The 23,552-nt window shown below is 52.3% G+C and overlaps 2 protein-coding genes across 3 annotated transcripts in view; both read left to right on the top strand.

Annotated features, from left to right (window-relative positions):
• The window catches only part of LOC141998581 (uncharacterized), a 97,594-nt gene that overhangs the window by 40,161 nt on the left and 33,881 nt on the right, over positions 1-23,552 (top strand). The gene's annotated exons all lie outside the window — the stretch shown is intronic.
• On the top strand, positions 1,049-13,701 carry LOC141998466 (zinc finger protein RFP-like). 2 transcript variants are annotated; one of them, XM_074971319.1, is made up of 7 exons: positions 1,049-1,486; positions 3,989-4,084; positions 4,676-4,792; positions 5,743-5,765; positions 7,632-7,747; positions 9,876-9,935; positions 12,926-13,701. In XM_074971319.1, the coding sequence occupies exons 1-7, from the start codon at positions 1,070-1,072 to the stop codon at positions 13,435-13,437; spliced, it is 1,341 nt and encodes a 446-aa protein (XP_074827420.1). In that variant the 5' UTR covers positions 1,049-1,069; the 3' UTR covers positions 13,438-13,701. The 2 variants fall into 2 exon arrangements, with proteins under 2 accessions (XP_074827420.1, XP_074827419.1); XM_074971318.1 differs by having other exon boundaries at positions 4,676-4,906; positions 12,926-13,699.

The raw sequence follows: 23,552 nt of genomic DNA, 5'->3' as shown, positions 1-23,552 counted from the left end.
TCTTTCTATTTGCATTCTGGTTTCTCAGACCTTTAGGCTTCACTCGGATCACATTTTTAACTTTTTCTCTGCAACCAAGAGAGCTAGAAACTTCCTTTGTTTAGGAAATGAAAGCCAAGAGTCTCACCTCATCACATGCTTCCAGGAGCTGGGGCTTTAACAAACACACCAAATATCATAAGACTTATTGTAAAATCATGAGTGTTGGTGACACTGTGGCCCCTTTACACTGAGCCAGAGCAGCGTTAGTGTAAATGAGAATCAGGCCTTTGAAACATTGATTCCAGCTAAACCAAGTTTTTGGCCAGTGGATTTAATATGACTAGACTTGGAAGGATTAGATTATAGCAGCAGATGTCTGTAATCATTGATTTCACTTTGCACACACAAACTGATGAAAAAAATTTCCATTGACGATCATTTAAATTTACAAATAGGGACAGTAAGAAAAATGCTGCATGAGAACTTATTAGAGTTTGATTTAAGGATGTTTACTTAGTGTATTTTGACATGTGATGCTGACAATTTGTGTTTTAATGGTTACAAAGTTTTCACTTGTTGAATCTCAGTATCTACTGTCATTAAATAATTATTGTGTGACCAAAATATTGTCTGACCCCCCTCCCCATAAATTCCCACAAATGTGAACATTTAAATTGATAAAAACTGTGAAAGTTGAAATAGATAAATATAAAAAAATACTTAAAAATAAATTGTATCTGTCAAAATGATATATTAAATCAAATGAATTCTGCCCAAGCCTAAATATCACTCCTTAGTTCTGCAAGCTCGTCAGGACAGGTGGATGGATTCTGATGTCCATGTGAAGCCCCAGTGACCCTCCACACCAGCACAGGGGACTGATTGCAGGACCAGAGCCCTAGAGGGGTACATGTTTCATGAAAGCCTCCAGGGCCGTAGTGTTACCAGTTGGGAGTTGGCTCTTTCCAATTCAGCAAACAGAGTGAATCAGTTCCAGGAAAGGAAACACCTCCTTGCTGCTGCAGGCGGGGCATTGTGTGAACTCAGGAAATTGAAACTTACCCCGGTACTCTGCCCAGAGGGAGCCATGGCTGCAGAGAACCCCATGGAAAGTCTCCAGGAGGAAGCGACATGTCCCATCTGTCTGGAGTATTTCACACACCCTGTCACTCTGGAGTGTGGGCACAATTTCTGCCGAGCCTGCATCAGCCAGTGCTGGGTGGGATCTGACACAGCTGCCTCCTGCCCTCAGTGCAGAGAAACTGTGCAACAGAGAAACCTCAGGCCCAACAGGCAGCTGGCAAATGTCCTAGAAATCGCCAAACGGCTGAGTTTACAGGCAGCAAAAGGAGCAGGAGGGGACGGGGTGTGTGAGAGACACCAGGAGGCTCTGAAACTGTTCTGTGAAGAGGATCAAACCCCCATTTGTGTGATCTGCAGAGAGTCCCGGGCTCACAGAGCTCACAGGGTGGTTCCCATAGAGGAGGCTGCCCAGGAGTACAAGGTAGGGAATTGCTGTCAAGTTTAATGGGTAATAACTTTGGATTTTAATTACAGGCTAATTTCACTGAAAGTTACCTGGCACAGGTGTGACACATCATTCAGCTCTGTAAAGCCGTCATTGTATGGGAGATGCTATAACAAAATAAATGATCAGCTAGCATGGGAAGAAAGGCAAAAAATGAAGTCTTTAAAGATATCTGATTTGGGAAACTTTTCTCTAAGATTTTCAATTCTTTTCGAAACTCCTTCCACTGTTAATTGAAGCTGTTAATCGATCAGTGAGGTTTAAATCACAAGAGCTGCAGGCCAGTCTATGTGAGTGTTACCTTCAGCCTGGAAAAGGGAAGTTACAAGCTGTTGTTACAGATTTGTTTAATAGAATTTATTATTATTATCTTTATTTGCATCACAGTAGTGCTAATAGACCACAAATGAGATCTGGGCCCTGCACAAAACACAGTGAGGGACAATCCCTGCCCTGAGCAGTTTACAGTCTAAGTAAGCAAGACAAACAAAGGGTGTTAAGGGAAACTGAGGCACAAAGAGAGGCAGTGAGTTGCCCAGGGTCACCCAGCATGTCAGTGGCCAAGCTCGGCATAGAACCCAGCTCTCCCCTGTCCCAGTCCATGGCCCGAACCAGTAGGCCATGCTGCCACCTCAGCATCGGCCCCCTGTGAAGAAATTTGTCCATCAGGAGGGAAAGATTCCTCAATAAAGGTCCCAGGCCCAGCAGGGAGATGGGGTTTCTCACTGGGATTCTGAACTCCTGTGTTGCTCCGTCAGGGGTTAAACTCCGATGCCAGCCTGTACTAGAGGAGATCACTGGGCTAAACACTGGGTGGACCCCAAACACCTTGAGTCCACCCACAAAAGGGCTCCAGACAGCGCAGGGCTGTGCCAAATACCATGGGGATTAGAGTGGATTGTAGCAAATAACTCCTTGGCGGTGCTGACCTGTGTCAATCTGAACTGTACTAGTGTGTATGTGGGCAAGGACCAGCCAAAGGGGTTCCATTAGCCCCACCTGCAGCCTTTGGAAATCTCCCAGAATCCACTGCTTCTGGGACCTTTACCAGGGAATGGTACCTACCCAGAAGACATGGCCTTTGAAAAGGTTTAGGACAGCACTCGGGCAATCCCCAGCTGTTCTTCATACAAATCAGCATTCCTCATTAGGGTGGCCAGAGATACACCCCCAGAATACGGGACATCCCCACACCTGCCTGCATGGGCCCACCCTGCCTTTGTCATTCTGCATGGAGGTGCCACCCGCTGGTGTCCTTCATGAGTCCTCAGTTTCCTCCCAGGGCCAGATTTCCCATTAGCGCAGTAGGCATGTGCCTAGGGGCACGAGCATTCTAGGGGCACCTAAAATTTCAAATGTTGCTGCTTCCGGGTCCCAGAAGGGGGCGGGGCCAGCTGAGGGGGAGACGGCCCCACGCAACCCTGCTGGAGGGCTCCTCGCTCAGCCCTGCAGACACCTCCCATTAGGGCCGGGGAGTGGGGGCAGGGCACAGGAGAGCTGGGTGTCTGGGAGGGTTTGTGGAGTGGCTCTGTGCAGTGAGGGGGTGGGGAGGGCTAGGCAGTGAGGTGGCAGTGGGGGGGGTCTGTGGGGGGCACCGGGAATCGTAGAATCATAGAATATCAGGGTTGGAAGGGACCTCAGGAGGTCATCCAGTCCAACCGCCAGCTCAAAGCAGGACCAATCCCCAATCAAGTCATGGAGGGGCTGTGCAGGGGGCACTGGGGTGCCTAAACATTAAAAGTGGTAGTACCCCTACTTCCCACGGGGGTCAGGAGCTCCGAGCCGCTGCAGGCAGGGGAAGGGAGCTCGGACACAGGGCCCCACAACTGCCCAGCTACTGGGGGCGGTGTGGGGACCCCGCCGGGAGCACGCAAGCTGTAAATCCAGCTCTGTTTCCTCCTCTCTCTCATTTTCACCGGACAAAGCCACGTCCAGTGCTAAGTCCCTATGGACAGGGATAGTGCTCCACCAGACTGGGACTGCACAGCTCCAGACCAGACGAATGGCCTCCCGATGTCTCATGGGGTTTGCCCTGGGGTTTAGACCAGCTCTGCCCAACCAGTGCAATCCCCAGGTCTTCAGGGCTGAAATCCCAGCCCATATTTAAACGCTGGTGGCTTCTGGGATTTGTATCACTTTGTTCATTAAGCCTTCTCGAACACAGGTTTATTGATCCATCCCCAAGTGACTCCAGAGTCCTGTTATGCGCTACACTACTGATCTATTCATAAATACAAAAAAAAGCTTGGTTACAAATGAGATCTCTCTCTAATTAAAAAAAAATGAACCTGAATTGCTAACAAGTCTGAATACGACACACTCCCAGTCTCCACTGAGAAGGTTTCATCTCCTTGGTGGTCCTGATGTCACAAAGTGATTAGAACCAACCAATCTGAGGGTTTGGATGGAAAAACACCCAGCTCCACACCCTTCTCAACCCTCCAAATAAAACCTCCCAAATCATTTCTGTTTCTTCAGGAAAAAATCCAGGCCCAGTTGAAGGCTCTGAGGGAAGAGCGAGAAAAGCTGCTGGGATTGAAAGTGACTGGAAAGGGGAAAAGCTGGGAGTATCTGGTAGGTGCCTGTTATTAACCAGCAGGGACTGGCAGTGGGAGGTCTGTTTGGAGGCAGATTCCTCTTTGGCCCTGATGAACATTGATGTGTGTGTGTTTCCCTATGATCATGGATTCCTGGGTTAGATTCATGTGTAGACAAGCCCTAAGCTTCCATTTCAGTTAATGAGTGAATGTCTAGCCCTTGTGGCTTTCATAGAAATCCCCACAAGTGAACTGAATGTCACATATGAAGTGCTGTCCACTGTGTCTGGTGATTGCTTGGCATTGTTAAAACGTTTGTTTAACTCCCCTGGCATGTCTGTCAGTGTAGTGCTGAGTCCTGCCACCTGCTGCTGTGGGTCGGAGTTCTCAGAGACCATGAATAACAGAATATGCTAACTTGACAGACATGGAAACATCCCTTTCAGAGATACGGGGCCAAAGGGGAAGGTGTGAGAGAATCCTCTGCCTAGTACCCATAGGGTAGAGTCAAATGTCAGAAATCTTAGGATTTTCAACAAAGTTCTCCCTCCCGCACACTCAGCTCTCCATGAAAGGGCCCCAGGCTTCATCCATGTCCCTGACTAGCCCTTTCCCTATTTTTATACAGAAACAAACACAAACCGAGAGGCAGAAGATTGTGTCTGAATTTCAGCAACTGCGGTGGTTCCTGGAGGAACAAGAGCGACTCCTGTTGTCCCAGCTGGAGAAGTTGGACAAGGAGATTGTGAGGATACAAAATGAAAATTTCAGTAAATGCTCAGAAGAGATTTCCCGCCTCAGTGAGCTGATCAGTGAGATGGAGGGGAAGTGTCAGAAGCCAACGAGTGAATTCCTGCAAGTGAGACTGAGTGAGAAACAGAGATGCCGACTCTGTGGCTCCATGGCTGGAGCACCCATGTAAAAAAATTAGCAGGTGCTTAGCACCCACCGGCAGCCAGCTCCCCTCCCTCCCAGTTCCTCCTGTCTGCCACAATCAGCTGTTCTGCAGTGTGCAGGAGGTGCTGGGAGGGAGGAGGAGGATCGGGAATAGGGTGTGCTTGGGGGAGGGCGCAGAAAGAGGCGGGGAAGAGGCAGGGTGGGGGCAGAGTGGGAGCAGGAAGAGGAGGGGCAGGGGTGTGGCATTGGAGGAAGGGGTGGAGTGGGGGCAGGGTCTGGGGTTGAGCACCCCCAGGGACAATTGGAAGCTGGCGCCTGTGGTTAGAAACATCCCAGAACCCCACACGGGGAAGGGCGGGCTTCTGAATCGTAAGAACTAGAGTCCAGCAGTCGGAAATCTCAGTGTAACTTTGGCGTGTGCATTCCAGCTCTTTGGAGCATTACAGACACATTGATCGGGGGGGACGGATAGCTCAGTGGTTTGAGCATTGGCCTGCTAAACCCAGGGTTGTGAGTTCAATCCTTGAGGGGGCCATTTAGGGATCTGGGGCAAAAATTGGGGATTGGTCCTGCTTTGAGCAGGGGGTTGGACTAGATGACCTCCTCAGGTCCCTTCCAACCCTGGGATTCTATGATTCTATATTAGAGATGGAAAAGCCCCATTAGCTCAGGGAATCCATGGCCTGGGGTCAGGGCAGGGCCTCTCTTCCCCATATTTGAAGAATCCCTTCCCTGGGATCCCCTGTGTGTGCGTGTCAGATGGGACTGAAATTCCCTCTCTCTCTCTCTCTCCTATAGGATGTCAGAAGCATCTTGAGCAGGTACGTGGCTCTCTCTCCTTCCCCCTGACATTTCACAACACTGGGAAAGAGCTCGGTGGTGATGTTAGTGTGACTTTCTATACCTTGGGGGAGCACTCTGTAACCCCAGAGTCCTCATTTACATATAATTGTGATATTGCACCTAAAGCATGCCACGTGAGGTATCACGGGAAAGGTTATGATCTGCTGAAACCCATTGTGCCATCTAAATGTGTATATCATCAATACATATGAAGTTATGAGAATGTGTTGTATGCTTGTCACTAAAATATGCTGTGGGTTTGGGAGGCACCCAGATACTAGCTATCCAGGGAGAATGACAAGGGAGGTAACCAACACCTGGGTATGTACTGAACAGACACCACCAGACATTATCCAGCAAGGGAGCTACAATGTGATGACTCACTTGCATAAGGCCACACCAAGGCAATTGCTCAGCCTTGCCTGTGGACTCAGCAATGCCCACCAGAGACATGCCTGGACTTGTGTTCTCCAAGCACATGGGCTAAGGGTGTAAAACAGAACACAGGGGGCCCATGCTTGGCCTTTCTCCTGCCCCCACCTATGCTGCAAGCAACCAAGACATTGAGAAGGCTTAAGACTCCAACAGAGCAGGCTGGCCCAGATTTTAAGGGTGAAATCTGTGTACTATGAATTCCAGTATCCAGTGGGGTGAGAAAAAATGCTTAATCTAGATGTTGCCCAGTCTAATAGTGTTGAGAGTTTAGACTGCGTGCTTATATTTTATTGTATTTTGGTAACTAACTCTCACTTTTTTTGTCTATCACTTATAGTCACTTAAAATCTATCTTTTGTAGTCAATAAACTTCTTTTACTGGTTATCTTTACCAGTGAGTTTGTATGAAGTGTGTGGTAAATCTGCTCAGGTTTTGCAAAGGCTGGTGTATATCCGCTTTCCCATGATGAAGTGGTGAACCAAATAATAAATTAGACGGTATAGTCCTGAGGTACAGTGCTGGGTGCTGGAATCTGGGATGTGGGGTGGGGGAATTTGGCTGGTGCTTTTCTCTGTGTGATTTGTGAGTGGCTCTGGGAGCATTCAGGCAATCTAGCTGGGTGTGGAGCTCTGCATGCTGCTGTGCTGAGTGATAACAACGCCTGGAGGGGCTTGCTGCTTGTCACGAGCAAGGCATTGTGAGAGACAGCCCAGGCTGGAGAGAATTAAGGGTGTGCAGCAGTCTCACAGTCCCAGGCTGTACCCCGGGGAGCCCATCACAGTTAGTACCACATCTCCCCAGGGCTCTACAACAGAATGTGTGGTGAAGGTCACATGTTGGATACAAACCTCTCTGATCAACTTCATCCTGAGGTTCTCACTTTTGTAAAGAAGACTCTGGAATTATCCATTCAGTGGGGAAGACTGACCTCAAGTATTTCCTAGAGGCTGCCTCAGGATTGTGGGGATGGAATATGGACCTGTCACTGCTGGAGCGCTGGTTACCATTCAGCCCAGGGCAGCCATGGTCAAGAGTCTTCCCCACCTGAGAACTGTTTGGAGACCTGTGTGGAATGAACTGGGGAGTGGGGAGTTGGTGTCTCAGTCTAGTTCCTAGTGGGCAGATTTCTACAGCACTTTACCTGGGAACCTGCTGTCCCTCAGAGCATGGAGGCCATGGAATGAATTGGCCATAGAGACTCAATTCCCCTTTTATCCTCAGAGCAGGTCTCTCCAGGCCAGAGTTGAAGAAGATTAATGGGTCCTTGGAGGGGAATGTTGCACCTGTTCTGAGGCTGGGAGAAGTAGAGGAATTCTAACTCCAGGCCCATTAGAGTGGTGACTCACCAGCAAGAATTTATAATGAGTCACGAAATGAAATATAATCATGTGAAATTGTTTCTCTCCAGGTGTGAGAAGGGGAAGTTCCAGCAGCCGGAGGAGATTTCTCCTGACCTGGAAGAGCGAGTCAGTGGTTTCTCCCAGAAAACTATTGCGCTATTGGAGGCTCTAAGAAAGTTCAAAGGTACCTAGAAGGGATCTAGGATGGGAAACTGGGATCAGTGTCTGAGAGTGTTGGAGGCGAATAGCACTGGTCTATTGGTTCATAATTAGATTATGCATCTATTTAATTGTTGGGTGAGAATGCCACACACTTGGGGTGCAAGTCACTCAGGTTGATTAATTCAACCCCTTATTTGTTCCAAAAGCATGTTTTGCCATTACAATTACTATTCAAGTAAGAAATGACAGACATACTGAAAGAAATACTGCCCAGTTACCTTCTTCAGGGGCATAGGCAGGTCATGATACATTTCTCCTGTGATGCTCCGTCTGCCCTTTACAATGTCTTACGTGTTACACGCATCCAAATTATATATTTATTAGTTCTTTTCCAATCACCTTTGTGTGTTATTAATAGTATCTTGTATAACTCATACACTACACATGCATGAACTTTCTAATTGGCAGGGCTTTTGCTGTCCAAGCTATTTTCAAGTTATTCTCTTTTCTGATTCGTTCATTCTCACTCAGTACACAGTGACCTGCACAGGTCACTTTGACCCTTTTCTCCACATGGGGGTTTTTGGACTTTGCTAACTGCTCCTTGGCAGTATGTTTTGGTGCCTGTTGTCTTTAAGCACCTTGTGTGGTCAAAACATCTCTTTGTCCCACTAAGTAACTTATGAACACATCACTTAATAACAAGGTCACTTAAGGCAACATTTCCCTTATGTCAAGCAAACGACTCACCAGGCCAAAGCCAAGTCAGTCAGTATAAATGCACAATCTCTGTCTGTCCAAACTTATGCATAAGAAATGACCCTTGGTACCAATTCTCAATACTTAATCTAATAACTAGTGGAAAGCAGATACTTTGAGCCGATGTAGCAGAGCCCCAGGCATCAGGATGTCTCACAATAATTTCATGACTTACCAAAGGTCACAGCATTAAAGCTCACAATCACAAAATGGCCGAATTTGGGGCACCTGAGTGACTCTCTCCCCACTAGAGAGCTGCAGGGCAGGTGCTCCAGAGCCGTGCAGCCTCCACAGCTGCAGGGGGAGTCAGTGGGAGCTGCAGGTGCCCAACCCCTCTGAGAACCAGGCCCCTAAAGGTTGGCACCCAAAATCTAGAACCTAAATAAAAGGCCACTTGTTAAATCTGGACCCAGCCCATCACTGGGCTCTGGTCTTGTACGGCAGCTAGTCTGGGTACATGGGCTGGGGGGAAGGAGAAAGCCCCTCCCCCACGGTGAGGGATCCCTCCAGCACAGCAGCCTCTGGTGCCTCCTCCCCAGCAGCTGCAGGCACAAGGCGTGTTCCTGAGAGGGCTGGCAATGGGGTGGGGGTGGTGAGGGCGGGTGGAAGAGGGAGGGGGGTGGAGCAGGGACAGAGGGACATGGGCCATGTAAAGCTGGGCCTCAGACTCTCTGCACACTGGCCAAGACACACGGGGGCCACTGTCATAGGGATGTAACTGTGGCTGGCTTCCGAACTTCCTCAGCCTGGGCGAAGGTCTGCACCGGCCCCTGCAGCCACTGAACAGCGGAGTCACAAATGGCCCCTCCCCTCTCTCCTTTTGCCGGTACAGGGGTGAATCTGGCTCATGGAGTCAACCTTCTCCCTGCCTCAATGTTCACGTGGATAAAATGATTTTATTATGATGCATATTTCTGCCTATGGAGGACGAGGGCCCCATGGTGCTGCTCTTTGTAGAGACGCTGAGTAAACAGACCCAACAGCTCACAAATAGAGCCAGGATTTCACAAACTCTGAACATCCCATTAGTGTCAAAGGGACCAAAGTGGGCTAAGTTACTTTTATGTCAAATTCTTTGTATGATCTGGGTCTAGGTTACAACGAAAGGTAGCAACTGGAGTCTGAACCGGGGGGAGGGGGTGATGAGGCGGGAAAAGTAAATCGCATTTACAGATTTTGTATCCTGGGATGGTTGTGAGGCTTCATGGACGTTGGCTCCATTGCTGGGAGATGCCTGAAGAGAGAGGAAATGGAAGGTTTCTGACCTTTTTATATTAATTACCTGAGTGTTTCTCTGTCATGATGAAAACACAGGTCTACGAGTTGAGAGTGAGGATGCTGCTATAATATGAAAGCCTGAAATCTCACCTCTCTTATCCTTTCCCCTCCAGACGCTCTGCTGTCTGCACTGGAGACAAAAAGAGGGAAATACCTACAAGCACACAGACAGGGTGAGTTTGCAGGTGGAGATTGTCTTTAACTTGAGAGAAAATTCCAGTGAAAACATCTTCATGAGATGGTACTAAAGTCATCAACCAAACCAACAGCAACCATGACACACACAGCCCTAAAAATAACCCATTAAACAGTGAGGAGATCCAGGGGCCAGGCCATACCACTTTTAGAAGTGGGATGGTCAGCCCCCCCTACTTTTTAACCTGGGCAGAGTTTGGGAGCAGGCAGGGGTGGATTTAGAGTTAATGGGTCCCTGTGTGCAGCTTCATTTTCGCCCCCCCGCCCCATCCTTGGGACCCAGCCAAGAAAAAGATCATTCTCTCTTATCTCCCCCCTGTTTTTTGTTCTTTTTTTCTTCATCTTCCTCCTATATTATAAGTAATAGGAAGTAAAGGAAAATAAAGTGAGGTACCTTGATTGGGGCAGGGGTTGGGGTGCGGAGGTCAGGCTCTGGGAGGGAGTTTGAAGGCTGGGTGTGAGCACTCGGTTGGGGCAGGGAGTTGGGGTGCAGGAGGGGGTGAGGGGTGCAGGCTCTGGGAGGAAGTTTGGGTGCGAGCTCTGGGCTGGGGCAGGGGGTTGGGGTGCGGGAGGGGGTGCGGAGGTCGGGCTCTGGGAGGGAGTTTGAGGGCTGGGTGTGAGCTCTGGGTTGGGGCAGGGAGTTGGGGTGCAGGAGGGGGTGAGGGGTGCAGGCTCTGGGAGGAAGTTTGGGTGTGAGCTCTGGGCTGGGGCAGGGGGTTGGGGTGTGGGAGGGGGTGCGGAGGTCGGGCTCTGGGAGGGAGTTTGAGGGCTGGGTATGAGCTCTGGGTTGGGGCAGGGAGTTGGGGTGCAGGAGGGGGTGAGGGGTGCAGGCTCTGGGAGGAAGTTTGGGTGCGAGCTCTGGGCTGGGGCAGGGGGTTGGGGTGCGGGAGGAGGCAGGGGGGCTTCGCTTATGTCAGGCAGCACGGCTCCAAAAGCGACTGGCACACCCCTCTGGCAGCGGCTCCTTGGCGGGAGGGCAGGGGTGTATGCACAGCGCTGCCTGCAGGCACCACCCCTGCAGCTCCATTTGGCCGCAGGTCCCGGCCAATGGGAGCTGCGGAGTTGGCACTCGGGGCGGGGGCAACGCGCAGATACACCCCTCTCCCCCAGGGGCTGCAGGGACAGCGGCGCGGTGTGGAGGGAGGGAGGCAGAGCCGGCAGGGAGCCGCCTTAGCCCTGCTGCGCTGCTGATGGCACGTCCCTGTGCACCCCTTGGGGGAAGGGAGGCAGTGGGTCAGGCAGCGCTTGGAGCCACCTCCCGCCCTGCCAGGGGTGCGGAGAGACGTGCCAGCAGCCGGCCACTTCCAGGAGCAGCACGGGGCCACTGCCTGCCTGAGCCCTGCTGCGTTGCCGCATTTTGGGAGCCCCCCTGTCGTTGGGGGCCCCGGGCCACCGCATGGTGTGTTTAATGGTAAATCCGCTCCTGGGGGCAGGGGGCCATGTTGCCCCCACAAACTGCAAGCCTTGGGCAGGCCTGGAGCTTCGCAGCCAGGGGCTGCGCTTTGTGGCATGGCAGCTGATCAGCTTCCCCCCATGAAGTGCAGCCCCTGCCCGCGGCACCAGCCTCTGTCCGGTCCTGGCCCCTCTCAGTGGCTCCACCCCTGCTCCTCTTCCCCCAAGACCCTGCCCCCTGGTTAGGCCGGGAGCTAGAACTGGGCTGTCACCCAAGGAGCCCGGGCCGCACTGGGGAGCCCCGGCCCGTCCACCCGCCCTGGGTGGCGCACTCCAGGGAGCGGGGACATGGGCCAGGGACTGCTCTCAGGCCCCCTGGACCTCGGCCCAGGACAGGTGGAGGGTCAGGGGCTCTCCACAGTGGCCCAGGCTCCCAACCTGGTCTGGGGGTGGGATGTCGGTGGGGTGGGGCCAAGGAGGGGGTGGGGCCACAGGCTGGAGGACCTGTTACCCCCCACCCCCAATTCTACCAAGGTTCAGGAACTGGGAAGATCCCAAGCTGACATCACCCAAAAAATCCTGACATCAAGGTTAGTGCTGAGTTCATGTCCACGCTGATGAACAGAAACACTCTCACTGAGCAGCACCCAGACAGAGCTCTCTGCCCTGAGGCTAACACATCCCTCTGCTTTACTCCAGTGCAGGGGGTCTCCCTATTGCTCTTCTCCAACATCCTGCCTTTCCTCTGGGCAGGACTGGGCTCTCCCATTAGAGCTGCTCACTGCTTCCTGGATTGGGGAGGTGCTCTCCCTCCGATGCTGCCAGCTCCTCCTTTCTCTTTGGGCTGGGGATGGGGCTACCCCATCTAATGCCACCTCCTACTCACTGGTGTTAAGCAGCTCTTCCCCAATGCTGCATCTTCCTCTCTGGTTCCCTGCGTGGGAGTGGAGGCTGCATTAGGAGAGGGAGCTTCCCTCTCAGGTTTAAAGCTGGTACCTGCCTCTTCTGCTCCCTTCTCAATCAAAGCTTCTGACATCTTCCTGTCTATATCTGTGCCGCTGGGAATGGAGCAGCCCCAGAATGGGAAGCTGGGAGCTGAAGCCTCTGCAATAAATGAGAAACTAGTGAAGTGGGTCCCATTACAAAGACAGGTTTCAGAGTAGCGGCCGTGTTAGTCTGTATCCGCAAAAAGAACAGGAGTACTTGTGGCACCTTAGAGACTAACAAATTTATTAGAGCATAAGCTTTCATGGGCTACAGCCCACTTCATCGGATGCATAGAATGGAACTTCCATTCTATGCATCCGATGAAGTGGGTTGTAGCCCATGAAAGCTTATGCTCTAATAAATTTGTTAGTCTCTAAGGAGCCACAAGTACTCCTGTTCTTATTACAGAGACAGGGGAACTGCAGTGACATCTCTGCTCAGTCTCAGGTGCTCAAGACAGAGGCAGCTCCCTGGGATCCAGGACTGACCCAGCCAGAAAGGTGCTGCTGGGGAGTGTGAGAAATGGTCCCAGCCTCCCCCAGGGCTGAGCTCTGCCCCTAATGCTCTGATTCTCTCTCTCTCTCCCCAGCGAATGTGACTCTGGATCCAGACACCGCTCATCCCCAACTTGTCCTGTCTGAGGATCGGAAAAGTGTGAGATGGGGAGACACACGGCAGGATCTGCCCGACAACCCTGAGAGATTTGACACTGAGCCCTGGGTGCTGGGCTGTGAGGGATTCACCTCGGGGAGACATTGCTGGGAGGTGGAGGTGGAGGGTGGGCGATACTGGGCTGTGGGGGTGGCCAGAGAGACTGTGGGGAAGAAGGGACGGATCAACCATGGCCATGAGGGGGGGATCTGGGCTGTGGAGCAGTGGCTGTGTCAGTTCCGGGTTCTTACCTCCCCTGTGACCCCCCTGCCCCTAAGCTGGGCCCCCAGCAGGATCCGGGTTTGTCTGGACTGTGACCGGGGGCAGGTGACATTTATTGATGCTGGTGACGAGGCCCCGATCTTCACTTTCCCGCCGGGCTCCGTCCCTGGGGAGAGAATCTGCCCCTGCCTCCGGGTGTGGAGATCCCGGCTTAGACTGTGTCCCTGAGACACCCGGGGGCAGGGGGAATATTCCACTGGGGACCCTGAGATCAGCCTCTCTAGCCTCACACACCCTAGTCTCTATGACCCTGGAGGTTGCTTCTGGCCTCAACTCTGTGCGGCCCCCGGACTGTCAAACCATAGAGAGCAGAGAGTGAGTGGGGTAGAGAAGCCAAACTTATCACTGCCCCAGAGACTGTGCAGCCTGTTTGTCACTGTCCTCTATGATCTAGGAGGACTCTGGGGATCCTGGGTCAGACAGTGCCACTGAGGGGGGAAGGGGGGTGAACAGGCCACTGGGAATGAAACAATGGGCTTTTCTAGCCACAGTCACCCTAGCCCCTGTGGCCTGGAGGACTCCTGTCTTCCCAGCCATCTGGCCTCTTAGCTCTATGACCCCTGGAAGCTCTTCCCCCATCCCTCTGTGCAGAATCAGGGATGAGACGGGGAGGGGGAAGTACCCTGGAGCTGCAGGAGGAGCAGAGGCGCCCTGAGGGGGAGATGTGGGGGCTGCAGGGGCAGAACTGAGGGAGGGGCTGGGGGCAGAAGTGATGTGGGGTTGGGGGTAGAATTGACAGCTGGGCTGGGGACAGGCAGATGTGGGGATGGCAGGGACACAGAGTTAATTGGTGTTTCGGGAGAAGCTGGAGACTCCGCACCAGCAGGGATACTAGCAGAGGGAGAGTCAGGGACTGGGGAGTGTGCATTCATCCCAATATCCAGTAGAAATGAATGGCTAGCCTAGACACATCCTACACTGATAGAGAGGCAGTAGTTAGGGCAACAAAGAATTCTTCCCTTGACCTATCTGCGTCTATATTGGGGTTAGATAGACCTAACTACATCACACAGGGTGTGACATTTTTCACAGCTCTGGGCAATGTAGCTAGACTGACCTAAGGTTTGGGTATGGACTAGGCCTCAGGATGAATTATGGTGTGTCTACACTACAGTGGCTAGAGTGGCACAGCTACAATGCTACAGCTGTGTGCCTGAAGTGCCCTAGTGTAGATGCTTCCTATATTGACAGAAGTGGGTTTTCCATCGCTCTAGTTAATCCCACTTTCTGCGAGGCCACAGCCACCGCGGTCAGCAGCGGAATTCCATTGTCTGCACCAGGGGTTAGGTCGATCTAGCCGTGGCACTCGGAGCACACAATGTTTCCCAGCCCTGAATAAAGTCACCAGGTTGATCTAAGTGTTAAATGTAGAGCAGGCAGCTTGGTGTGCGTGAGGCAGAAAGCGAAGAGAAGCAGTCGGGAGTGTGATCCCGGGAGGAAACGGAGAGACAGAGCTTGCTTCAGGCACAGGGTTCCCTAGAAACGTAGATGTGGAGTTATGCGTAAGGAAACTGCGGGCTGCTGTTTGTTTGTACCCGGCACGGGCATGTGTGGACATTATTTGTAAATAATAAAGATTGCACCAAAGAAATACCTGACTCCTATAATCAGTTTCTCCTCCCAATGGAAGAACCTAGCAAGGCCCTAAACACTGGCTGACTGCTGAGGTCAAAGGAGCGATGGTACAACCTGGGTCAGAATCTAGACCCGTGGAGGCAAATGCATTGGTGGGAAACATTTGCGGGGAGCTTCAGCAGCAAAGAGCCTGTGCAGAGGGGCAGATTGCTGCTCATTGTGGACTTCAGCATGTCCAGCTTTGTGTGCTGAGCAGTCCCCGTTGTCCCGTCTCTCCGGCCTGACATTCCTCTGCCCAGAGTCAGACAAAACCCAGACAAGGATCCCTGGCTTGCATTTCCCCCCAGCAGACCTAGTCCACAGTGATTATGGGCTCAGTATTGGGCCAAGGAGAAAAAATGACAGAAAGAGACTGGGGCATCTGGAACGGGGTGGGGGATGGCGGTGGGGAGTGGGTAGGATTGTTACTTTCCCTTCTGTGCATGGAGTTTTACAAAGATTAAATGTAAAATCTTCTTTCCAGCTCTTAGCTGGCGTTTTGAAGGGGCTAGGCTGTGACCTTTAGACTGATGTCATAAAGAGGATTTACCATAATATCACCCTTCAGCTCAAGGCTTGTTCCTCCTGATTAATGAGCTATTTACATTTTCATGCCTTGTCACTAGCACACACCAGCTGCCTCTGACCTTAACCTGGTCCCGGGGGGCTAGATGTTCAGCAAGACACAGCCAAGCCAAGGCTCTTCTACATGCACATTGTCACTGAAATCACTTAATACGGTTTAGTTCCCACCTTGTGTTGTTTCAGTGCAAGTCTGTGTGTGACTGTGGACACTCTCATTGTGAATGTAAAATGGCCTGGTTTGATTGAGGGTACGTCTACATAGCACCTGGCAGGTGTGATTCCCAGCTTGGGTACCTGTACACATGCTGTCTGCTGGTTTGACCACACTACCAAGAGCAGTGCAGTCACGGCACCAAGGGGGCAGCTTGGGCTAGCCGCTGGAGGACAATCCAGCCCGACCCCTGCCTGGACACATACTGTGCATACAGACCCTGACTCTAAACTTTTGTGTCCTTGTTTGTTTCCTTCCCCACCTTTTCCTTTCATTCCCTTTCTTGTTCTTTATACCCCACTGCTCCCATTCCTTGCCTATGTAATTCCTGCTTCCTTCTTTCCTAATCTTTCTCCAGCTCCTCCTCCTGGGCTCTCCTTTCTCTTCACCTTATTCTGCACCTGTGCAGCTGATATGAGCTGGGACAGGGACCTCCCATTTTCAGAAAAACCATTTCTGATGCAGATAGAACAGAAGACCAGAGATCCCAGCAGCCATGGCCTCAGTGGCTCCTGTATGGGAAATCCAAGAGGAAACCAAATGTCCCATCTGTCTGGAATATCTGGCAGACCCAGTGACCACACACTATGGGCACAACTTCTGCTGAGGCTGCATCACTCAGTACTGGGAGAAATGGGAAGAGCTGGGCTCTGACCCTTTTTGCTGCCCTACCTGTAGAGCCCAAATCCAGAAAGGGCTCTCCAGAATAATTATCAGCTAGCAAATATAGTGGAAAAAATCAAACAACTGGATTTCAAACCAGGAAAAGAGACTCTGTGTGAGATGCAAAATAAAGCCCCGGATCTGTTCTGTGACAAGGCCAGGGAAGCCGTGTGTGTGGTTTGTGAGAGATCCCCCTAGCACAGATCTCACACGGTGCTTCTCATGGAGGAGGCTGCCCAGAAATACAAGGTAGGAACACACTCAGAGTCTCTGAGAGCCACAGAGTCTCCCAGTTTCCCAGATTTTCTCCCCTGATTTCTGCTTCCACCTAAATCTCTGCCCTGCGGGCTCATTCCTCTAGGCAGGTGCAGGGAGCCCTGGCCACTGATGCTTCCCCAGCCTGTCAACCCTGCATTGTTCTTTAGAGAGAGCTGGGTACCAGAGCTCTGGGTGAGGCACGTTCCTTGCACAGAGGATTGAAGCAAGATGTGTTCGTGCTGCTGCCAGGCAGGAATGGAAGGAACAAGCTGCTCCCACCACACCCCTGACAGCCCAGGCGCTGCCAGCCGGGCGTCCACATGAATCATGGACACAGCCGCCCTCGCTCTGCTGTATGGAACATACAGGAGTGGGTTTAAACACAGTGCTATGGGGTATTCCCTAGGGACCCATCGCTGGAGTCACATGATTAAAACAGATCCTCAGGTTTCATAATAAAAAAATCGGCAACCAAAAAGGAACCTTCCAGCCCAGATGACTGAAAAGATACATTTGAAAATGTGGCCCGAGCATAACTGATATAGAGATCCTGAGCCAATAGCTCTGAGAGGAGGGAACTGCCCCATCCATCTCAATGGGCTTGTCTACTCTACAAAATTAGGTTGACTTAAGTTAGGTCGCAGTTACTTAAGTTACAGGCACTGCAGTCATTAAATCCATTGCTGTTGCCCACGCTGCCCTCCTTCTGCCACCGGTGCAGGGGCGCTTTCACCGACTGAAGTCTGGCATTGTGGGGCACTGACAGCCGCTCGGGCTCACAGCTGGACCCCACCCCCACTCCGTTCATGAAGCCAGAGAGGAAACGTGAAATACTAGCAGCCGTCAATTTCATAGCTTGTAGGCTCCCTGCTGTGAAACTGACCCTGCCCCAGGCAAAGAGCTTGGGCTGTCCCCTGGGCTGGGGGCTCCAGCTGTGATCCCAGCTCCCGACTGACAGCTGGGGGCCCCAGCTGTGAACCTGGAGCCTGGCTGACATCTCAGGATATCAGCACTGGGGCAGGAGGGCTCCAGCAGTTAGTCCAGCTGTCAGCTGGGGTGGGGGCAGCTGTCAGCCCTGCGCTGATGTGAACGACTGCTCTGGGGTCCTCATCCACCACTCTGCAGCCGGGAGCTATGTGTGTGCGGCACGCAGGGAAGAAGGCAGTGCGCCCAGCTCCCTGTTCCAAGAAAACAAACATGATACACAAATCAGCAGCTCACAGGTACTGAGGTCCCTGCCCCAAAGAACTTGCAATCTATAAAGATGAGTAGAGACAAATTCCCCCTCCCCTCCAAATAAGCATTTGTGCGCGTACTTTATTTTCAAACATAGTTTGAGAACCTTCTGAATTTTCTGCTGTACTAAGACTGCATTTACCCAAAATAAATAATAGCCCTTTGACAGAGTCAGACCTTTTTAAAAAAATCTGATTTCTACCCAGGACCATGGTTGAACTCAGTGTCTGTGTATTACTCAGGTTCAATGGCTGCAAAATTCACCTTTGAATTTCTCAACCCTCTGACTCATTGTTAGCTGCTTTCAACCCTCTAAGCGTCTCTCTCTCTCTCTCTCTCTCTCTCTCTCTCCACATGCTCAGTGTAGACAAGCCCTAAGATTTAAGGGAGAATGAGCGAAGAAATAAGACCAACAGGTTACACGTCAAACACCAGATATAACAGGATTCAGATTGTCTGAGTTTAACATTAACAAGTAAAATCCACTGCTAAAGCGTTCTCCCAGGGTCACCAATCACCATTGCTGGGATCCCCCTTTTCATGAATGCAAAATGTGCTCTCCTGTTCGCTTCCTGAAGGATTGCAGGGTGCAATTCTTGTCCCTCAGTTATAGTCCAGTAAAGTGCTGACGTGCCCCATTGTTTGTTCTCCAGTGTGCTTGCTCTGTTGGTTCTATATGCCAGTGGCTCTCAACCTTTCCCGACCACTTTAACCCTTTCAGGAGTCTGATTTGTCTTGCCTACCCCCAAGTTTCACCTCACTTAAAAACTATTCACTTACAAAATCGGACATACCAATACAAAAGTGTCACAGCCAAACTGTTACTTAAAAATTGCTTCCTTTCTCATTGTTACCATATAATTTTATAAAATAAATCAACTGGAATATAAGTATTGTATAAATATTGTACTTTCATTTCAGCGTATGGTATATAGAGCAGTGTAAATGAGTCATTGCCCTCATAGAACAATGCACCCTTTTCCGGTCAACACTGAAGGACTCTTAGTGTCACACCCATGAGCGGCAGGTGAAACCCCCTTTCAGGGAGGCTCACGCCCTGGCCCCACCCCTTCTGCCCGAGGTCCTGCCCCTTCCACTCCCCTCACCTGCTGGAGCCCCAAGGCTGCCCCACTCCCACCGCGGCCAGAGGAGCACTGGACCAAGCACCTGCCCAACCCCCAGGCCGGCCCGAGCACCACCCCAAGCCACCCCGAGGAGGGACACAGCAAGTGGTGGGAACCTCCAGGGTCCGGGGAAGTGGAGTGGAGGAGAGGAGAGGAGAGACTCACCAAGCAATGCCCTGCTCCCGATTTATTATTTTCAGACACACTCATGATTTGGGGGTCTGTCTCCTGAGTGTTTGGGGCTCCCCAGGGCCCTGGTCTGATTTCCAGACAGGATTCAGATCTCAGCCACACCGGTGTCAGACCAGAGTCACTGCTGGCTCTGGCATGGGGGTGAGTGCGGATGGGCTGATGTGATCAGTCTCTACCTGCCTGTCCCTGGGGGCTGCAGGGGCAGGACAGGGAGGCTCAGTCATTAGCTGCTGCCACCAAGAGCCTCTGGCTATTGCTAAGGGAGAGGAGGAGGCTGGTGTGTGTCTCTCTGCTCTTGATATTAGAGCCCTTGAATTGAGGTCCCTGGGTCAGACACCCCTCTGCCTCCTCTACCTGAGAGCCCAGAGTGTGAAACTGCTGCTCCCCAGTGGGGTCTGTGCCAGGGACAGACCTTCATTAACCACCCCCTCTGGGCCAAGCCCAGGTGGGGACTTTTGCTGGACCTGGAAGTAGCCCCCTCGGGCATCCCCGAGCTCTGCGGACATCAGCCCCTGAGCCGGAGCCTGCAGGGGATGGGGAGAGACCCCGGGGAAAAGGGCTGGGGCTGGGCAGGAAACTGACTCTGCACAAAGGGCCCCTTTCAGGGACCTGCTGCTGAGTTTGTACTTGGCAGGGGGGGAGGCTCCCCTGTGTCTGTGGGTCCCAGAGCTGCTGCCCTCAGTGACACAGCCAGGCTCACACTGGAGAGCAAACACCCATGGGAACGGGACAGTCCCCAGTTCTCCCAGGCAGAGGGGAGAGGGAAGGAGACAGGAAGGGGAATGGTGAGACCGAAAGGGGCAGCAGGAGCAAGAAGTGGGGAGGGAGGTTCCCAGCTCCCAGGCCTGCCTGGATCCATTCCCTGCCTCACCCCTGGGCAGCCTGACTCTCCTGGGAACAAGGGGAGGAGCTGACAGAGGAAAAGCCAGGTTCTGCCACCAGTCAAGTCACTGTGCTGGGGGCCAATGTCAGGGGGGATCGCCCAAAGTGGCTCCTTTGATTCTGCTCTTTTCTAGCATTTGTCTCAGAGACTCTGCCCTGGGAGGGTTTAAAAGTGTCTCAGGGCTTCAGTGCTGGTGGGAGGGGCCGGGTCTGTGTTGTAATAAAGTGACTGAGGGTTTTCCCAGCGTGGCAGAGCCCAGAGCGTCTATCTGCAGGGAGGGAGCCTGGGGGGAATTGGGGTGTGACATGGACTCAAGCCCCTTCTGAAACCTCCCCTGTTGTCTGTCTCACCCCAACAGGCTGAGGAATCATGTCCACTTTTCACTCCAGATCATCCCGTCTTCCAGGGGACAGGGAAGGGAAATGGCTGTGATGGAGCCAGCTCAGGTAGGGGATTTTCAGGGAGCTGCAGGGGGGGGTTGCTGTAGAGGGGGAAGGGCAGGAAACACACAATGGGAGGTGGGGAAGAGACAGGCTGTGATAAACCTGCTGGGACATGATCAACCTGGGCCTGATTTTCTGAACAGGCCCATTGGCCGGTGTGTGTGTGTGGGGGAGCATTCCTCCATTTCTGAAACAGGGAACGCCCCCCCAGGCAGGGCTGGGAAAACTGACCCCACTGGCCAGAGGCTGCTGTGAAATACGAAGGGAAGCTGTTGGGATTCCTGTCCCTGTCCCCGGCTCAGAGCTCTGTTTCCCCTATCAGCCTGTGGCTGGCAGGCGTGTGGGAAATGAGAAGACCCTGCCCCGCTCTGTGTGCTGGGGGGGGACAAGGAGCTCTCACCATCTCCCACCCCCTGAAGCCTCCTGGCTGCTCTGAGCAGGGTGGGGGTGGGATTCTGCTACTCTGGGCCTCCTCCCCCATGAATACTGATATTGTGGCTGGGGCAGCAGGTGCTCAGTGGGGAATTCTTGTTGTTTCAGATGCCGGTGACCTTCGAGGAGGTGGCTGTGTATTTCACCCAGGGGCAGGGGGCTCTGCTGGACCCCGCTCAGAGAGCCCTCTACGGGGACGTCATGCAGGAGACCTCTGAGACGGTGACCTCACTGGGTAAGGGATTCCTGTGCCCTCAGCTATTGGAAGCCGTGGGGTCTGTGTGTCTGAATCTGGTCAGGTTCTTCCCTGATCAGTTGGATTGGAGGAGGAGGGTCGCATAGTTCACAGCTCCACAGTGAGAGAGACTTGCATCTCCATACACCATTCAAGGGAAGAGGGGAGTCAGAAGCCTAATGGACAGGCTAATTCATCCCCATCTTTCCAGCTGTCAAGGGGCCAGAAGCAGGGGATTGTCCTGCCTGTATTATTTCTCCTTCACACACCGTTCAACCGTCCTTTTGGGACTATCCATGGGGAGGGCTCTCCGTACTGCAGGCACAGGGGTGCGGGACCAATCTGCACAGTGGGGGGCTGAGAGCCATTGAACCAAACTGTAAACTTTGGATAGAATGGAAACCACTTCAAGCCCCAGGGTGCAGCAACAGCCCAGCACCGCTAGTTCCAGTGCCTATCTGCAGGTTTGGAAATAGGCAGGAGTTTAAAACCCAAGCAGTGTGTGCCAGCAAGTCCCCCAGAGGGCATCTATCCTGAGAACTCCTAGTGGGGGCGTGACAACACTCCACCCCCACCCCCAGAAGGCTGCTGCTCCCAAGGTGTCCCATTATAATCATAGAATATCAGGCTTGGAAGGGACCTCAGGAGGTCATCTAGTCCAACCCCCTGCTCAAAGCAGGACCAATCCCCAATTTTTGTCCCAGATCACTAAATGGCCCCTGCAAGGATTGAACTCACAACCCTGGGTTTAGCAGGCCAATGCTCAAACCACTGAGCTATCCTTCCCCCCATAGGGTCAGGTTAAACTCAGGGCATGTTCCTTGTGACAAATACTCCACCAAGACTCCATGCGCCCTGAACTTGCCTGATTTCACCCCCTGCACAGGATTTCCCGTTCCCACACCTGACCTGATCGCCCGGCTGGAACGAGGGGAAGAGCCATGGGTCCCGGCTCTCCAGGCCTCTGAAGAAAGGAAGAGGCCGAGAGGCACCCGCACAGGTGAGAAACCAGGGAAACTGAGACAGAAACATCTGGCGAGTAAAGGAGAAAGCTGGGACTCTCAAAAATGTGCTGTGAACACCAGTCCTCAGTTCTGCCCCATCTCACCCAGGTCAGGGCGGCCGTCAGCAGGTGTCGTAGCATCGAGGCAAATATCAGTCACGGCTCCCCATCCACCCTGTTAGCTGTCGGGAATTTCCTCCCTCACTTTCATTCCGTGGGAGTGTTTGGGTGGGATTTGGAGGTAGAATCCAATGTCTCCATCTCCCCAACAGTCACTGTGTTGCAGCTTCCCATCGCTGGGGTGAGGATCCAGCAGCAGCCGAGCATCACCTGTTCAGTGACCCTCTGGCTCTGCCTGGTCTAAGTAAACCCCAGGCAGAGGAGTGGAAGCCCCCATCAGCCCCTCCCCACTTCCTGCTGCAGCCCTGACTGCTGAGATGATGGGACACAGGTGGGGGAAGGGAGAGAGGAAACTCCTCCAGCCTGGCTGAAGTTCCCCCCTCTCCCTTCCCCTCCCAGCCGGGATCCCCCTGCCATGGAAATGAGGAGAAGGACACTCCTGTTTGGGGATCATGGGATAAGAGGCGAGGGAGAGCACAGGGGTAGAGAGATGCTGCCTCTCGTCACTCACCCCCTCTGCCCCTTCTCCCTACCCCCTCTGCATTCAGACAGCAGCATTAGCAGAGACTGATTTCCACAGGGTCTTTTCTTGGAAGCCTGGATTTCCCACCTCTGCTACAGCAGCATCAGCCTCTGTGAGAGCAGGAGCGTTGCCTAGTGGATAGAGCACTGGCCTGGGACTCAGGAGACCTAAGGTCTGTTCCCAACTCTGCCAGCACTTGCGGAGTGACCTGAGACAAATCTGTGCCTTTCAGAGAGGGAATAAATGGAGTGATAATATCAGTCTCCGAGTGTCTGTCTAGGGCAGGAAAAGTGGTTGGGATTAGCTAGCGCATCTCCTTTGTTCCACCTCCCCTTTTTCTAGTCTAGACTGACCCTGAGCAGTTTATTCCAATCCCCCATTAGCAGAGTGATTGTTAGAGTCACTAAGTGTCCCCTTTGCAGTGAGATTGTCTCATTCCCAGACATCCTCGCACTGCTCCTGGTTATGCTGAAAAGCATTTAATTTTTGTGCTGTTTCTTTCTTATACACCAGCATTCAATAAATTATAAATAAACCCTATAAAAGGGCAAACAACCCAGAGGGGTTGCTCGTTCATCACTTTTTATACCTTCTATTAAGCTATCCGCTCAGGTTGGTAACATAGCTACTTGTCATCCAGTCCTGACTTCGACCTAGACCATCAAATCTATCGGGCATGCCAGAGACAAGGCTGGTCCTCTGTCTCCTACTACCCGGTCTTCAGGGAAGGGTGTGAACATGCTACCTTAAATAGTCTTTAG

The sequence above is a fragment of the Natator depressus genome, chromosome 14, assembly GCF_965152275.1.
Source record: "Natator depressus isolate rNatDep1 chromosome 14, rNatDep2.hap1, whole genome shotgun sequence".
Classification (NCBI taxonomy): Eukaryota; Metazoa; Chordata; order Testudines; family Cheloniidae; genus Natator; species Natator depressus.
Note: the sequence above shows the minus strand (reverse complement) of the source record. Positions and strands in the feature narration are given on the sequence as shown.

Coding starts and splice junctions, on each gene's coding strand:
- LOC141998466 (XM_074971318.1), top strand. CDS start 1,070: ATGGCTGCAGAGAACCCCATGGAAAGTCTCCAGGAGGAAGCGACATGT. Junction 7,748..9,875: donor GGCTCTAAGAAAGTTCAAAG/GTACCTAGAAGG, acceptor TTTCCCCTCCAG/ACGCTCTGCTGTCTGCACTG. Junction 9,936..12,925: donor CCTACAAGCACACAGACAGG/GTGAGTTTGCAG, acceptor CTCTCTCCCCAG/CGAATGTGACTCTGGATCCA.